Genomic DNA, 17,546 nt, shown 5'->3' with positions numbered 1-17,546 from the left:
TCTGTTTACAGTTTATTTGTCAATATAAATATTTCCATTCTTTTATAAAAAGTTTGTTATCTTGATTTCTTATTTTTCTGGTAAGTTTTGCCATTTCTGCGTATTCCATAAGTTTTTGTATCCATTCTTCTTTCACTAGGACTTCTTCTTTCCATTTTTTGGGCAAGTAGCATTCTTGCCGCTGTAGTTGCATACATGAATATATTTCTATACAGTTTGGGTAGTTCTGTCCCTATAATTCCCAAAGGAAGGCTTCCGGGGTTTTTTAAAGGTGGTGACCATTTTGCATGGGGTTTCCCATGTGTGCATCAGCAAAAGTCGGTGATTGCCTGCCAGTTGGTCTGGGTTTGGTAGGCACTGACTGTAGAAGCTGGCTGTTGTTCTCTGACCCATGTTCACCTTTGGACTTAGTGAGGCAGGCAGCTGTCTGATGCAATGCAAACAGTGGGGACGGAAGCAAACAAGCCGGGGGAAATTCCCCTTCTCTGCCACCCCATGGCTGTCTCCTGCAGTCAATTCCTCAGAGCACAAGGTCTGCAACTGGCTCAGAGGTAGAGCATCAGTTTTGCATGCAGAATTTCCCACATCAATTCCTGGCATCTCCAGGTGGACCTAGGAGTAGGTAGCGTTGTGTCTGAAACCCTCAAAAGCTGTTTGCAGTCAGTGCAGACAACAGTGAGCTAGGTGGACCAACAGTCTAGCTTCCTAGTGTAATAAACGAAAATCTGCAATAAACGAAAATCTGCCCTTATTCCCTTATGGGGGACACAAGAGCCCTTAGAGAGTCCTTTGCAGATTCTCCATCGGTCATTACAGAAATTTAGTAATGTTACAGGAATTAAGTAATCACCATTTCAAAGGGTGAGAGACTACCAGGAAAGGCAATCAGATAAGGCATTATCAGATAACCAGGGAGAAAGGAAAAACAACAACATTCAAATTTCTGTTGTAGACCACCTTTTCTGTGTTGTAGGTATGATGTTTGTGGGGGGTGGTCTTGGGTTACACCCCTTCTGTGATGTATGTATGATGTATGGAGGGGTGGTCTGGAGCTCCAGGGCAGGGAATTTAAAATGTTTATATAAGGGCAGGCACACCTTGGTTCGGGGTCCTCCTCCTTCTCCTGCGTGTGAGGGGAGCACCCTGTTGCAACAGATCAATAAAGATCAGGCTTACTAGCTGCTTTGCTTCTCAATATTCTCTGGTTGGCCTCTGTTATTTTCTCCTACCAATAGGGAACCCATGTAAGGACTCTATACGGGCTCTTGGATACCCCATAAGGGAAAAAGGGCATATTTTGTTTACAACAAGGGTGAGGGTATGCCGCAGTTTTTCAACTGGCATAGTGGTTTTTGTGTGTGTGTTTTTTTACCAGTAGTCCATTTTTTTACAACTTCTTCCTTGCAGGATGTAGGCAGGGGCTGCTTAAAGAGAGAGAGATTCAGAATTATTGGTTGCAGAGCAGGGAAAGAGAACAATGCAGGGAGATTAGGTGTGTTGGAGGAGAAGGGTTGGGGGCTGCAGTTAAAAAGGACTATGACCAGTGAGTGGAGATAGGCCCTTAATCACAGGGATCTGCCGTTCTTGTGGCTAATTATTAAGCAGAAATTGACCAGATGTCTTTGAGTTTCTTCCTCACATCCAAGGGGGCCTGAAAATGTTCCTCCCTCTTTCCCCCAGCCCCTTTTCCTCTTTCTTGAAGCTCTGATTTTAAGGATCCTATGGCAGCAACCTCATCCTGCATTTCTGGTGTTTCAGTCTGATGATCTGCAGATCAGCTGCAGTTATGTTGTACTCTGTTCATGTTACGGATTAGGACATACTCCCAGCACAATGATCAAAGCAGCCAAGCTTGTTCATTTATTTTGTTACTGTATGGATAGTTAATGGAATTTCCTATCCTTTAATCGCACCCACAATTACTTGTTTAATTTACATATGCAAAGGTGGCCTGCTTATTCATAATAATATACAGTCATACCTCAGGTTACAGCCGCTTCAGGTTGTGTTTTTTCGAGTTGCGGACTGCCGAAACCCGGAAGTACCGAAATAGGTTACTTCCTGGTTTCAGCAGTCACGCATGCGCAGAAGCGCTAAATCACGCTTTGTGCATTTGCAGAAGCGCTGAATCGCAACCCGCGCATGAATGCTGCGGGTTGCGAATGTGCATCTCGCATGGATCACTGTAATAATAATTTATGATAATTTATATATATCCCACCCACCTGGCTGGGTTTCCCCAGCCACTCTGGGTGGCTCCAACTGAATATTAAAATACAGCGTTAAACATTAAAAACTGAAGGGCTGCCTTCAGGTGTCTTCTAAAAGTCAGATAGTTGTTTATTCCCTTGACATCTGATGGGAGGGTGTTCCACAGGGCGGGTGCCACCACCGAGAAGGCCCTCTGCCTGGTTCCCTGTAACCTCACTTCTTGCAGTGAGGGAACCGCCAGAAGGCCCTCGGAGCTGGACCTCAGTGTCCGGGCTGAACGGACCTCATCAGCCTCTGTGCTCAGGGCCGTCTCTGTTGCAGCACTCTGGATGTGGAACTCTTTCCCACTGGACATACGGTGGTCCCCCATGTCAGTAGGTCACCATCAAGTCAAGATGTACTTTTTCATTCGGGTCTGTGGAGGTGACTGATTTATAGAGCTGATTTATAGTCCCTTCTGCTGGGTTGTGGGTTCATGACAAGTTTTACAAGTTTCTATGTTTTGTTTGATTTGTTGCTTTTGTAATGAAAATGTTGTCAGCTGCCTCGGGAACATCTGGGTTCAAGGGCAGGTAATAAGTCCAATAAATAAACAAAATCAATAACACAAAGCCCATTCTTATAAATTATCTGTGTAGTTTTTAAAGCTAGAATGAAACTCCTGGCACTTGTTCAGTCTCCACTCACATAACTTACTTACCACCTCCTCTTTTTAAAAAACAAAAATGAAGACAGACCTTGGTATTTTGTAGGCTGGAAAGAAATTAGACTTTGTGATCTTTATTTTATTTTATTTTATTTTATTTTTATTGTAAAGTGTTTTATTATTCCATTTTATAATGTGTATGAGAGAGAACATTTATAACAACAGGCAAATTAAAAGATGAAAAACAAAAATATAAAATAGGCATTTAGAATGAGTAGTTGCACATGAGTTAAAATAACGAAGTTCAAGTAAAGATTATCAACCTTATCAGATCATCAAGTCTAGTTCCAAATCTATCACGCTTGTGACGAGGGTTGTCTTGAAAATGATGGTTTTGATACATAGGACATAAAGGAATGCCAGAGCATATAAAAAGTATCTGGAGGTTCTAGCCTTCGTTGAAATCTGAAATTATAATAATAAAAATAATAATAATTTTATTATTTATGTGCCACCCATCTGATTTGGGTTGCCCCAGCCATTCTGGGCGGCTCCCAGCAAAATATTAAAAACACAATAAATGTCAAACAGTGAAACCTTCCCGATACAGGTCTCTGGAAAGTGAAATAGTTGTGTATTTCCTTGACATTTACTGGAAGAGTAGCTCTACAGGAGCAAGCCATGAGAAACAGAGCTGAGTTCGAATCCGTCTTTTTTATTTTTTAAAAAATTGATTTTACAAATTCACATAAATAACATTCTTGCAAATATTAGAATTTTACACAACATTCTTTCTCTAAAGAATCTTGTGTAATTATTTAAAACCTGCCAAAGAGTGGAATCTATGTTGAGTGACAATGTGGAATTCAACACTGCTCTCCTCCAGTCGTTCCTTCTGTGCAAGGAGCCCCTTTAAACTGAGGGCTGAGTTCTGCCCATGACATCAGTGCTAGAGGGCGGGTTTCAAGGCTACCTGCAAGCAATTAATAACAACAGAGAGAGAGAGAGGATTTGCAAGGTTTGAGAGATTGTTGGGAGAACGATTTCCATGGTGACGCTGGAGGGAACAATCTTTGGGAAACGCATTGCCCAGGTCAGAGAAGCAATGCTTCAAATGGTTTTTAGATGGCATTGCTCACTGGAGAATCCTGGGATGTGGGTGGCACTGTGGGTTAAACCACTGTGCCCGCTTGGGCTTGCCAATCAAAAGGTCGGCGGTTCGAATCCCCGTGACATTGCTTGGTCCCTGCTCCTGCCAACCTAGCAGTTCAAAAGCATACAGCGCAAGTAGATAAATAGGTACCGCTCCGGCGGGAAGGTAAATGGCATTTCCGTGCACTACTCTGGTTTTGTCAGAAGTGGCTTAGTCATGCTGGCCACATGACCGGAAAAACTGTCTGTGGAAGCGGAAAAACGCCGGCTCCCTCGGCTTTTAAAGTGAGATGAGCTCTGCAACCCAGAGTCATTCACAACTGGACTCAATTGTCAGGGGTCCGACTTGCTTATACCCTCCGTGTTCCTTGTGAAAAACATCATGAGCAGATGTGGGGAACTTGTGACCCTCCAGAAGTTGCTGGACTACAACTCCCATCAACCCATGCCATTTGCCATAATTTCTAGAGCTGATGGGAGTTGCAGTTCAGCCAGATCTGGTGGGGCACAGGCTCCTCATGCCTGAACTTGAAGGGAAAATGTATTTTTGTTCCATATTAAAAAAGGAAAGCTTGCATAATTTAACGTTTATCCAAATAAAATTCAGTAACATCAGCCCCCCCCCACCTGTGGCTTCCATTTATTTTTTTCAACTTTTTAGAGACACAAGATGGCGATAGGGACAAATATTTAACATTCAACTGAATCCAGTGCAGAACTCTGAGTGTAGAAAACAAATTTATCTTTTAAAACAACTTTACTAACCGACGGAACTGTTGTCTGACAAAGATGTACACTCAAATGGATCAGAATCTCAGCATTAAGTATTCTATTGACATTCAACATTAAATTCTCCTATTCGGTAGGTTTTTATTTCTATTCCATCTCTGAGGCTGACCTCCCAGTTTTATACATTTTTAAAAAATAGTTCTCTAACGTGCTTGATCTAAGGTTTTGTTAGTAACACCAGCTTTCGACTGCCTGTTTTGTTCTGCGTCCAGGTTTGTCTAGGGCAGGGAATCTTGTCTCTACAGTGGTACCTCTGGTTGCAAACAGGATCCGTTCCGGAGGCCCGTTTGCAACATGAAAAGAGCGCAACCCTCAGTGGAGCGTTTGCGCATGCGTGGGTTGCGATTCGCCACTTCTGCACATGTGCATGATGTCATTTTGCGCTTCTGCGCATGCGTAACTCTTTCCGGTACTTCCGGGTTGCCACGGGACGTAACCTGAAAGTACGTAACATGAAGCAACCGTAACCTGAGGTATGACTGTAGCTTCATTACAGGAGTGTGCAGAACCCTGGTACAGTGGTATCTCGGGATGAGAACAGGATCCGTTCCGGAGCCCCGTTCGCATCCAGAAGCAAGCCTAATAAGCAGCGGCACGTCTGCACACGCACACATCTCTTTTCGCCGCTTCTGCGCATGCGTGTGTCGTCATTTTGAGCGTCTGCGCGAGCGGCGAAACCCGGAAGTAACGCGCTCCGTTAATTCTGGGTTGCCGCAGAGCGCAACTCGAACGCGCTCAACATGAAACATATTCAACCTGAGGTATGACTGTAATGAGATTTCCTTGATGGCTGCTGAATGTTCTCTCTCTCCTTCCTCTGTTCCGGCAGCCCTCCGAGTGCCCCAGCTCAGGGTCCCGCCATGTCGTCCCGCGTGCTTCTCCGGCAGCAGCTGATGCGGGCGCAGACGCAAGAACAAGAGCGCCGAGAGCAGCAGCAGGCGGCACAGTTCACTCCGGCGCCCCCAGCGCCTTCCACGCCCGCCATCTCCATGAGCCCCCTTGCCCGCCCTGCCCCTGCCCAGGTTCCTGTGGAGGTCCTGAAGGTGAGTCGGAAGGAGAGAGGAAGTCCAGGAGGGGTGGCAGTCGGCTCTGATCTTGCCCGGAGGGACTGTGTGGCAGGAGGAGGGCTGGGTGGCCTAGTGGTGGGAGCATTTTCTTCTTTGGGGGTGGGATGCTACAGCACTGTAACAGGGAAAAGTACAAGACGGCCATGAAATGGTTGATGGCTTCAGACACAGCTTGAGCTGGCTGGTATAAGTCACCATTGAAGTGTCTTTCTGTGGCATGCTTGTGGTACCATTGAGGTTAGCGCTCATTGACTGTTTAGGTCCGTGGGTACATTTGAACTTTTCAGTAGGTACCGCCCTCTCCAGTCACTCCTCTCTCCCCTCCCCCAGATCAGCCCCCACCCAGAGAAACAAAGAGAAAGTGCACCCCGCCAACACACAAATGATTTCCCCAAAGATCAGATCCAGCGGAATCAGAGCCTTGAAAAGCGCAATAAAGGCGAAAAAAGGAAGTGGGAAAGAACATCGCTCTTTCAACTTCCTCCTTATGCTCTGTGTGCATTTCAAGAGAGAAAAAAGTAGCAATTCTCATCGCTGGGGAGGTAGTGAACAAAATAATAATAATAATGATAATAATAATATAATTTATATCCCTCCCTCCCCAGTCAAAGCCGGGCTCAGAGCGCCTAACAACAATAAAAATAGCACAGTTTTCATAAAAGCACAATCAATTAATTAAAATACATTCTAAAATCAATTCAGAATCAGATTAATGGCAACCATTGGGCTAGAGTTCTATGAGGATTACATAGGGAAGGGGGTCTCAGAGGCTTCACGGGCACCATGCCCAGTGGCATGACATTGGTGGCTTCTGGTTTAGGTAGATCAGTACAGGAAGAAGCTCGGTCAGCAGAGCTGGTGGGCTTGGTGGGTCAGTGGTTCTGCCCCTTGACACGAAGGGGCTTGATCTGGCCTCTTTGATTCCCTTCAAATGCATTGTTTATTTCGAAACATTTCCATCCTGTCTTTTATTTGGAGAGCTCACGTCTGCTTAATGACCAAGATAACATAACCAAGCTGCCTTCCTCTGACACCGGCGTTTGCTTGTGACTGCATCCATGTCCAGCAGTTGTTACTCAAGGCTAAGCTCATTCTGCTGATGCTTATGCTGCTCAGTTTTAAGAATTACTGGCTTAGACAATCTATGTCTTTTACGATTGCTGTTGAGCGTGACTATCTCTAGGGTCTCAAGCCAGCTGAGGTGCTCTTTGGGGTTTGCTATCAACATGCTATAAGGGACGCGGGTGGCGCTGTGGGTTAAACCACAGAGCCTAGGACTTGCCGATCAGAAGGTTGGCGGTTCGAATCCCCGCAACAGGGTGAGCTCCTGTTGCTCAGTCCCTGCTCCTGCCAACCTAGCAGTTCGAAAGCACGTCAAAGTGCGAGTAGATAAATAGGTACCACTCCGGTGGGAAGGTAAATGGCGTTTCCGTGCACTGCTCTGCTTTGCCAGAAGCGGCTTAGTCATGCTGGCTCCCTCGGCCAATAAAGCGAGATGAGCGCCGCAACCCCAGAGTCGGCCACGACTGGACCTAATGGTCCCTTTACCCTTTACCTTTACATTTATCAACATGGTGCACCTCGCAGTGCTTTGGGCTATAACACTCCTCATCCCTTTGAGCTCAGCCCAGCTCAAGGGATGGGCAGAAGGATCCTATGGAAGAGTCGGCAGCATTCTCTAAGGCAGGGATAGTCCAAAACATCTGGCAAGCACATAGGCTGCCCCTGCAGTTGCTCCTTATTCTTCGAAATGAACCCTTCTCCCTCGTAAGTGCAGAGGTTGGGCTTCAGTCGCTTGAGTTCTGGCTGGCTGGCGTTCTTTTTCCTGTGGCTAATGTCCCTTCTCTTCTCACCTCTGAGCTTAGGTCCAGACCCACCTGGAGAACCCCACCAAGTATCACATCCAACAGGCGCAGAGGCAACAGGTGAAGCAGTATCTCTCCACTGCCATGGGGAGCAAGATAGCAACACAGGCTGTAGCTGGGACAAGTCCTGGGGCCTCCACCTGCTCCCCACAGGCTGCCTCTGCTCCTGAGCCCCAACATGGTTTGGCCAAGCAGCCGGGAGTGGCAGGGGGTCCTGGCAGTGCCCCCAATAGCCCCATGGCTATGCTGAACATTGGCTCCAGCTCTGAGAAAGAGGTGAGTAAAACTCTGCCTCAATTACCTTTCGTTTGTCCCTCCCTCCTTGCTTTTATAAAGACTTCTGATTAAGGTCTCTTATCTCAGGTTTAACTGCTTCCCTTTTAAAAATTAGATTGATGATGTAATTGATGAGATCATCAGCCTGGAATCCAGCTACAATGATGAAATCCTTAACTACGGAGGCCTACAGATGCCCAGCACTGTGAGTAGCCTTTTTGGTGGTTTCTCGGCAGAGGCGTGATTGTGGGGGGAAAAGGAATTTAAAATGGATCAGAACTTCCAGCCATAGCTAGCACAACTTATAGGGCTGTCAACTGATTATTATTATTTTTTAAAAAACAGTTCATTGATTTAATCTCCTCTGTTGCATTAATGGGTGGAAGTTAATAAATCTTACTTATGCGGAGAAACTTTTCAGCTTCTGCTTTCGTCAGCAGCTCTGATAAAAACGAGAGGATGCTGTTGCTGAATAAATTTCTCTTTTGTTAATCGCGGTAGCATATATCTTGTTTTAACCAAATCCCCAAAGGGACCTGGAGCCAGCTTGTGTGCAGCGCTGCTGGGTGAATTGTAATACACTGAAGAGCAGAGAGCTGGCAAGGTGATTTCAGAGCCCTGTGGCCTGGAGGCCTTGCCCACTTCTGACTTGGGCCAGACTTATCCATGTGAAAGTAAGTTGTACTCTTCCTATGATTATGTGCAGCTGCCAGTCTCTGGAAACCTCCTGGATGTGTACAACAACCCAGGAATGATGGAGCCAGCTGTGACGGTTAGCAACTCCTGCCCGGCTGACCTGCCCAATATCAAGAGAGAGATGTCAGGTACTGGGGGTTCTTGCATTCCAAACCATCAGGGCTCAGCAGAAGTAAGATGCTGTACAGCTGGGAAGGGGTAGCGACTTCAGAGTCATCCCTGACCATCATTTTTGTGGCTTATGTATCTTCCTTAGCAGAAAATGAAGCCAAAGCGTTCCTGAAGGAAAGGCAGAAGAAAGACAACCATAATCTGAGTGAGTACCCTTTACTGGTGAAAACGCCATCTTAAAAATGTTTAAAGCGATATTGCGTTGTGTCCCACTTAAGTGCTGCTGAAATGAATGGACGCAAAGTTATTCATGTCTGCAAATTTCGGTGGGCCTGCTCTGAGGATAAGGAATGCTGGATACCTTGGTGACAGCAGGAGAGTATTTAGTTATCTATTTGTTATTTCAAAACCTAAGCATTTCATGGGGACGCGGGTGGCGCTGTGGGTTAAACCACAGAGCCTAGGACTTGCTGATCAGAAGGTTGGAGGTTTGAATTCCCGCGACAGGGTGAGCTCCCATTGCTCGGTCCCTGCTCCTGCCAACCTAGCAGTTCGAAAGCACATCCAAGTGCAAGTAGATAAATAGGTACCACTCTGGCAGGAAGGTAAATGGGGTTTCTGTGCGCTGCTCTGGTTCGCCAGAAGCAGCTTAGTCATGCTGGCCACATGACCCGGAAGCTGTACGCCGGCTCCCTTGGCCAATAAAGCGAGATGAGCGCCGCAACCCCAGAGTCGGCCACGACTGGACCTAATGGTCAGGGGTCCCTTTACCTTTAAGCATTGCATACTTGGGGGGCGGAGAAGCTTGTAGGTACATAGAAAGTGGCCTTATACCGACTCAGAAAGTTTGCATTGTCTGCTTTGATTGACGGCAGCTCCCCCAGGGTCCCCGACAGAGGATCAGTCTCATCACCAGCCAGCATGGCCAATGTTCAGAGATGAGGGGAGCTGCCATAGAATCATAGAACTGTAGAGTTGGAAGGGACCAAAAGGTTCATTAGCCCAACCCCCTGCCATTCAGGAGTCTTTTTGGCCAGCAACCCTGAGATTAAGAGACTCATGCTCCATCAACTGAGCTATCCTTGGAGGGTAGAATTTTGGGGCGAAACTAGAGTTGATACAGTACACCATGGTAGGCAAACTAAGGCCCAGGGGCTGCATCTGGCCCAATCACCTTCTCAATCTGGCCCGCGGATGGTGTGGGAATCAGCGTGATTTTACATGAGTAGAATGTGCCCTTTTATTTAAAATGCATCTCTGGGTTATTTGTGGGACACAGGAATTTGTTCATTATTTTTTTTCAAAATATAGTCTGGTCTCCCACAAGGTCTGTTGACCGGTCCCCTGCTGAAAAAGGTTGCTGACCCCTGCAGTAGATTCCACTGTTTTGGGGTGTTAGTTACTCGAATGCCTTTGGTCCACTGATGCATTTTAACCTACCAAACTTGAACGCATATTTTAAATTTTGTGTTACCTATTACAGTGGTACCTCGGGTTAAGTCTTAAGTCCGTACTTAACCTGAAACTGTTCTTAACCTGAAGCACTTTAGCTAATGGGGCCTCCTGCTGCTGCCGCGCCGCCGGAGCACGATTTCTGTTCTTATCCTGAAGCAAAGTTCTTAACCTGAAGCACTATTTTTGGGTTAGCGGAGTCTGTAACCTGAAGCGTATGTAAACTGAAGCATATGTAACCTGAAGCGTATGTAACCCGAGGTACCACTGTATTGTTTTAAAGCAAAGGGCAAGAGGAAATTTGTGGCGGTGTTAACCAAGGTGTATGTTTGGAGGTTTTGATGCTAAACTGGTTGGTCCTGTTGGATTGATCCAAAAGAGGGGCGGGGAATGAGGGATGGTTGGTTGACACCACTCAAACCAATGTTGGGAGAGGAAGTAAAAGTGCAAGACTGCCAGGCCTGTGGACCTGATCAAGTAGGAGTGTGCAAACTGGCTGAGCCAGTTAACAGAGTATGCCCTGGGCTAATCTGATGGGTTAAGAACAGGATTGGCTGACTCAGCTTGTTTGGTAGCAGCCAATGTAACTTCGCTCTCTCTCCCCTGCATTTCCCCAAACATTTTGTGTGATGTACCCCACACCATTTGGGCCCTGTATCTGAGCTGCATTTGTGACCATGTATAAGCCTAGATCCTGCACCAAGATCACCCAGCTTCTGTGGCAAAAAGGCGCTGGATTCTTGCGGCCTTTATAAATTATGGAAATTAAGCCTGTTTGGGCAGCTTCTCCTTCACATGTTGATGGTGATGGGGAGGAACAAGGAGCTACTCAGGTCACTGAATTCCTGACTACTGGAAATATTATTGAGCCGTCTGCCTGGCACCTGAGACTTCACCAGCGGTGCTGCCTACATGCCAGGGCTGCATTTAGGTTTGATGAGGCCCTAATCTACTGAAGGTAATGGGGCCCTTTATATGTCCAGCTGTCCTTCGTCAACAACAAATTGTGGCTGTTTTTTGTGTTGAATATATACTATATGGTAATTTATGGACCTAACAGCCATTTGCACATAACAAAACCAGTGATATTTTAAGGAGCAGGCTAGCAGGCGGGGCCCATGACTTGCATCATAGGAGCCTACACAACACAAAACGCTGTTGCTGCATGTAGGTTTTATTTTATTTGTTTTTTATCTTATATTTTGGAAATGTACATCCAGGTTTTTCCCCTTTAAATTTTTTGGGGGCCCCCAAGAGAGTGGGGCCCTAAGCTATAGCTTCTTTATCTTATACGTAAATCCAGCACTGCTACATGTTTACAAGCCTATCTTTGCAACCATAAGGGCTGGAAGCCTGGGGTCTCTCTCTAAAGAAAACCGAGATCCTTGAGAAGCTGAATCTGGTGCCCAGTTCCACTTGGTTCTCTGCTTGTGTGGCATTTCATCATACCCCCAGCCCTCAATCCAGGGCTCATGCCAGTAAGGTATAGTTTGAGGTTTGGAGGTGTACCAGGCAGAGAGAAATACCTGGCTGGTTTTGGGCAAGGTACCGCATTCTCTGCCGAGCCTACCTTATAGGGCTGTTGTAGGGTTAAATGAGTTGATTGAATGGCAAAATGCTTTGCTTTCTGGAAAGTGCTGTGGAAATGAGTTTTTTTTGTGTTATTTTCTTAAACCAATAAAGATAACACGAGTAGCTGTGCTTTAATAATATCTAGTGCCACTTACGTTTCTCTCCCTCTTGGCAGTTGAGCGGCGGCGGCGGTTCAATATCAACGACCGTATCAAAGAGCTGGGGACTCTCATCCCCAAATCGAATGATCCGTAAGTATAGTAGATGAATGACAACTGCTCAGCACCGTGAGATGAGGGCTTGTTGGGTGGGGTGTGTGCATGAAGGAAGGCTGTGAGTTCCCCTCCCTTGAGAAGCCTGCACGTGTAGGCCACCCTCTGCCAACCTGGCACCTCTGGAAGTATTGGGCTATAGCAATAATAATAATAATAACAACAACAACAACAACAACAGCAATAATAACAATAAATAAATAAATAAATAAATAAATAAATAAATAAATTTTTATTTATACCCCGCCCTTCCCGGTTCAAAAACTGGGCTCAAGGCGGCTAACAACAAATTTAAAACACTTAATTGTAAAAGCAGCATAAAATACAGTATGAAAACATGAATAACAATAAAATTCATAATTCAGAAATCAATTTAGGGGAAATAAGCATTAGATAATCCCCAGGGCTAGCTGGCTGAATTGGCCCTCCTTGGGCCAGCGAGGAGGCCAGGGGAGAGTTAGCTGTGGGGTCTCAGAGCGGGTGATTTTCATAAAAGGGGAGGGAAGAAAAGGGAAATAAAAGATCAGGCTGAATTCAGATTAAAGGCCAGGTGGAATAGCTCTGTCTTACAGGCCCAACGGAAGGAGGTTAAATCCTGAAGGGCCCTAGTCTCATGGGACGGAGCATTCCACCAGGTTGGAGCCATCACTGAAAAGGCCCTGGCCTTGGTGGAGAGTAGTCTGACTTCCTTAGGGCCCGGGACCTCTAAACTATGGTTATTCATGGACCTTAAGGTCCTCTGCAGGGCATACCAGGAGAGGCGGTCCCATAAATACGAGGGCCCTAAGCCACCATGAGCTGTGTTCACTGGGGCAGATGGGAGTTGTAATCCAAAATATTGGGGAGGGGGGCATCAGGCTGGTGGCAGTGCATTCATCCACCTTCTAACCGCTGTTGTATTCTAAATGTGTCTTCAGTAGTGATAGTTTGGGTGGCAAGATTTTTTTTGTCCTTTGAGCTATATCTTACCAGTGTATACAGTACTGAGTAGAATATATTGTATATATGTCTGTATACTCATGAAGGATTCATTCTCTGAATGCCTCTCCATATGTAGCCAGAATGATACCGTCCGTGTAGAAGTGGGGAGGTGTCAGCAGGCTTGGTGCAACCCCAAAGTTGCAGAAGCTCCAAAATCTTTAGGATACAATCCCTTGGGTGGCAGGGAAAGGAAAAACTCAGAAAACAAACCAATGAGGGCTTGGTATGCCCAGTGGTCATGGAAACTGACTGACTGGCAGGGGGAGAGAAGGAAGGAAGGAATGGAGTATCCTGGCAGTGGGTAGGGAGCCAGCCAGCCAGCCAGCCATATACACACAGCAACATTTTACATTACTTAGTCCACTAGCCATGATAACTAGGGCTGCAGATTCTAGGGCTGCCATCCTTTATGTGCCCTGCTTGCGAGTCCCATGGGGAATCTGGCTGTCCTGCTGTTGAAAGCAGGATGCTGGACTCAACCGGACCTTGGCCCGGCAATTCTTATTAGTGTGTATGTATTGGAACGCACGGACCTTAATTTATGAGTTTAAAAAAATGTTTGGAAGCATTTCTAAAAAGACCAGAGGCATTTCTGTTAAGTATTGTTGGCAGGGACATCCTAAATGCCTTTAGGGAGGTATTTTTATATGCAACGGCTGCAGCTCGGACTTTGGTGGCAAAGGGGTGGAAGGAAGAAGACGTCCCAGCAATAACAGATTGGCATAACAAGCTACAAGAATTTGCTGAAATGGCGCAGTTGACAAATAGCCTGAGAGGCAATTCAAAACAAAAATTTAAGGAAAAGTGGAATAGATATAAGATATGTGTTCAAAAATACAGTAAAGGTTCCCTGTCTGTGCTAGCATTCGGTTGACGTTGGAGAGGGACTGAGTTGAGAAATAAGACCAAGGGTGCATATTGATATAGGAATGTATTAGATAAAATGTAAAGAAATATACAAAAATAAGAGTACATTCATTTGTAAAAAAGGAATATGCAACAGGATAGACAGGAAGTCCAAAGTGTGTGTGTGTGTGTGTGTGTGTGTGTGTGTGTATGAATGATTCTGGAATAGTTTTTTGCCCTTGTTATTTCTTTCTTTTTTCCCCTTTTAGTATATAAACTTTGTAGAGTCATACCTCGGGTTGAAGTAGCTTCAAGTTAAGTATTTTCGGGTTGTGCTCCATGGTGACCCGGAAGTAACGAAGCACGTTACTTCCGGGTTTTGCCGCTTGCACATGCGCAGACACTCAAAAATGACATCATGCGCAGAAGCGGTGAAACGCGACCCACGCACACACAGACGTGCAGTCGCATCTTACGTTTACTTCAGGATGCGAACGGGGCTCTGGAACGGATCCCGTTCGTATCCAGAGGTACCACTGTATACATGTTGAAAATTATAGTTTAATAAGCCTTGTGATGTAATATGATAATGAGCCAGTGTGGTGTAGTGCTTAAGAGCGGTAGACTCCTAATCTGGGGAACCGGGTTTGTGTCTCTGCTCCTCCACATGCAGCTGCTGGGTGACCTTGGGCTAGTCACACTTCTCTGAAGTTTCTCAGCCCCACTCACCTCACAGAGTGTTTGTTGTGGGGAAGGAACGGAAAGGAGATTGTTAGCCGCTTTGAGACTCCTTAGGGTAGTGATAAAGCGGGATATCAAATTCAAACTCTTCTTCTCTTCTACCGATTTAACGTAAGAACTTTAATAAATAAATAAAATTAAAAGGAAGGAAAAAGGAATGCACAGACCTTGCTTGCCCAGGTGACTAGCTCCCCTTTCCCCTCCTCCCTAGGGAGATGCGCTGGAACAAAGGAACTATCCTCAAAGCCTCGGTGGATTACATCCGGAAGCTGCAGAAAGAGCAGCAGCACTCGAAAGAGATGGAACTCAGGCAGCGCAAGCTGGAACAGGCCAACCGCAGCCTGCAACTGCGAGTGCAGGTAGAAGAAGCGGGTGCCGTGCTCAGGAGGGGGTAGGGGTGGGGCGGGATGCAGAAGGTGTAGTTCAGGCTTGCTGCTGGGTCTCACTCTCCCGTCTCTGGTCTCTTCCCCAGGAGCTGGAACTGCAGGTGCAGATGCACGGGCTGCCCTTGACTTCCGCACAGGGGCTTCTGACTCAGCCCTTGGGAGGAGACCCGGTTCCTTCCTTTGCAGAGTCCCTGGACCTGCCCTTCACAGCAGAGGAACTGGGGCTGGGCCTTGCTCTGGGCTCCGACGGGGGAGCCCTGCAGGATGTTCTCATGGACGATGGGACCGCTCTGTCCCCGCTGGGTGCCTCTGATCCGCTCCTCTCCTCCGTCTCGCCTGGCGCCTCCAAGGGCAGCAGCCGCCGCTCCAGTTTCAGCATGGAAGATGATTCGTGATGGCAGCGCTTGGGACTTTTCGGCAGTGGAAGAGGAGCTGGAGAAGGCTCCTACCCTTACTCACCGTGCCCTGCTCCTGCTCTTGACTATTCCTCTCCCTCAAATCTTGGAGGCTTTTCCCCCTCTGCTGCTATAGGCTGTGCCCCTTCCTTTCCCCGACATTCCATATTTTGGGAGAGCTTGAGCTGCTGCCTCTTTAGCAAGAGGGCCATGGGAAAGAGGGCTTGCAGAGCCACATAGTACCAGTCCTCCCCTGGAGCAAGAGAAATAGGATGTCCCATCACAAAGTGAGGGGCCCTAAGCCTTCTGGACCCAAGCTTCAGAAACTCTGGGAATAGTGCATTTTTGCATTTCCCTAAACCTGCCGTTTTAAACGTTAGTAGGGCGTTTCTTTAACACTGTGTGAGGAGCGTATAGCCACAAACCTCAGTTCATCCACTCCAACCCTCAGTTTGCATTCTTGCGCCTTTGCTGTATATAATTTGGGGAAATTAAGGTGGGAGAGGAGGAGAAAGTGGCCTCCTTGCTTTGCATAATTTAGAGGCACTCTCCCCTTTAAAAAAAGTTAGGTTTATTTTATATAGTTATCGGTCGTTTTTTATTCGTAACTCTCACCCTTTCTTGTTTAAGTCGGCAGATTCAACGTTTTATCAAAACTACCGCTTTTAATTTTTTTTTTCTTCGTCTCTTTCCTTCAGTTCTGACCTGACTGCAGAAAAACTTGATTTTTGTCCCTTGTGACTTCTTTGTGGGCAAAGAAAGGGAGTGGGGTGCAGAGGCAGAAAAATTCGTGAAATAATGTTCTTGCTCATGTGGTTGCATTTAAGGGTACATTACTGCCACACAGCATTTAATTGTCACCCCTGTTTGTTTGTTTTTTAATATAAATGAAGCTATAATCAAGTTTTTTTTATATACTCAAAAACTTTTTGCATACCAAATGGACATTAGGAGAAACAGAGAGCAAATGAGACTGTACCGTTTATTGAATCCACTAGTTTTTTAAAATACTGGAAGCAGGCTTCTGTGTGACCCAACTCTGTTGGGTGTAAAAGTGTGGCCGCAATTGCTGCAGAGACAATCATTTGGGCTCCAGTATTAGCCTCACCACTGTGTGAATGTGTGTGAACCCCCTTGAAACAGAAGTGGTCACCCAGGAGTAGCTGTCTCAAAATATTATCTAAAAGCACTAAGCTTTTATGGCTTTTTAGGGTAACTTGTGCCCCTCTAAGAAGTTATTAGATTCTACCTGCCGTCGTTCCCTGATTATTGGCCATCCTGGCTGCGGCTGATGGCAGCTTAAATCCAACAGCTTCTAGAGGGCTTTGCGTCTCTCCCGCACTTTAGAATCACAGCATAGTCTGAAGTCTGTGCTGGAAAATGGAATACCAGATGTCTGTCCTTCAGAAAGTGTCATTTTGGGTGGGATTTAACTAATGAGGCCTGTCCACAGAAGCCCAGTGCCCGACCCGCCATTTCTAGTGTGGGGCTTCTCTTCATCTCATCCGCACGTCCCATGAAATTGGCTCTGGGGAGGTCGGGAGAACTTCTGAAATGGGCGGGGGATTGCTCCATCTGGCAAGCCAAAAAGGAACAATCACCTTAGCATGATGTTGAATTTCACCCTTTGAAACTGAGAAGAGCTGCCTTACTGGAGGTTGTCACTGGGTAGGAGGAAACTACTGGGTAGTTTCTAGGCTGGGACCTTTTTGAGCTGGAAATGAGGGTAACAGGAGTGAGTGTTCAATGTAAACCAGACGCTGTAGTGGTATTCCAGTGTGTGTTGTTCGTAAGAAGCAAGAGGACCGAGCGCAGAGGAAGTTGCAAAGATAAGATTAGGGCAAGTGGTTGTAGATCTTAAAAGGAGCAGAACTGGGTTCCATTAACAAAAGGTTAAGTCTGATTAAGGGGGTGAAAGGGATAGAATTTGAGGCGGAGGGAAGGGGCTGGTTTTCCTGTTGTGGGTTCTACACCCTCAGTGATGACCCAGATTGCACCTTCTGTCCTTTTACTTTGTATGTTTAAACATTCCCACTACCAGTACTAGAGGCTTCTAAACAAATAAACCAGCAATGACCATTTTCTATA

The 17,546-nt window shown here is 46.3% G+C and overlaps 1 protein-coding gene across 2 annotated transcripts in view; it reads left to right on the top strand.

Moving 5' to 3' along the window:
* TFE3 (transcription factor binding to IGHM enhancer 3) overlaps nucleotides 1-17,546 on the top strand; it is a 33,868-nt gene extending 16,322 nt beyond the window's left edge. The window contains exons 3-10 of one of the 2 annotated variants that reach the window (XM_083593581.1): nucleotides 5,628-5,841; nucleotides 7,731-8,006; nucleotides 8,122-8,211; nucleotides 8,713-8,830; nucleotides 8,959-9,018; nucleotides 12,013-12,088; nucleotides 14,889-15,036; nucleotides 15,150-17,546. In XM_083593581.1, coding sequence (XP_083449707.1) covers nucleotides 5,628-5,841; nucleotides 7,731-8,006; nucleotides 8,122-8,211; nucleotides 8,713-8,830; nucleotides 8,959-9,018; nucleotides 12,013-12,088; nucleotides 14,889-15,036; nucleotides 15,150-15,458 — 1,291 coding nt within the window. In that variant the 3' untranslated portion in view covers nucleotides 15,459-17,546. The remainder of the gene's footprint in view (nucleotides 1-5,627; nucleotides 5,842-7,730; nucleotides 8,007-8,121; nucleotides 8,212-8,712; nucleotides 8,831-8,958; nucleotides 9,019-12,012; nucleotides 12,089-14,888; nucleotides 15,037-15,149) is intronic. The other variant, XM_083593582.1, reaches the window with a different exon arrangement.

This window comes from Podarcis filfolensis (assembly GCF_964270895.1).
Source record: "Podarcis filfolensis genome assembly, chromosome: 17".
NCBI classification, from domain to species: domain Eukaryota; kingdom Metazoa; phylum Chordata; class Lepidosauria; order Squamata; family Lacertidae; genus Podarcis; species Podarcis filfolensis.
This window is presented reverse-complemented; position numbering and strand designations above follow the sequence as displayed.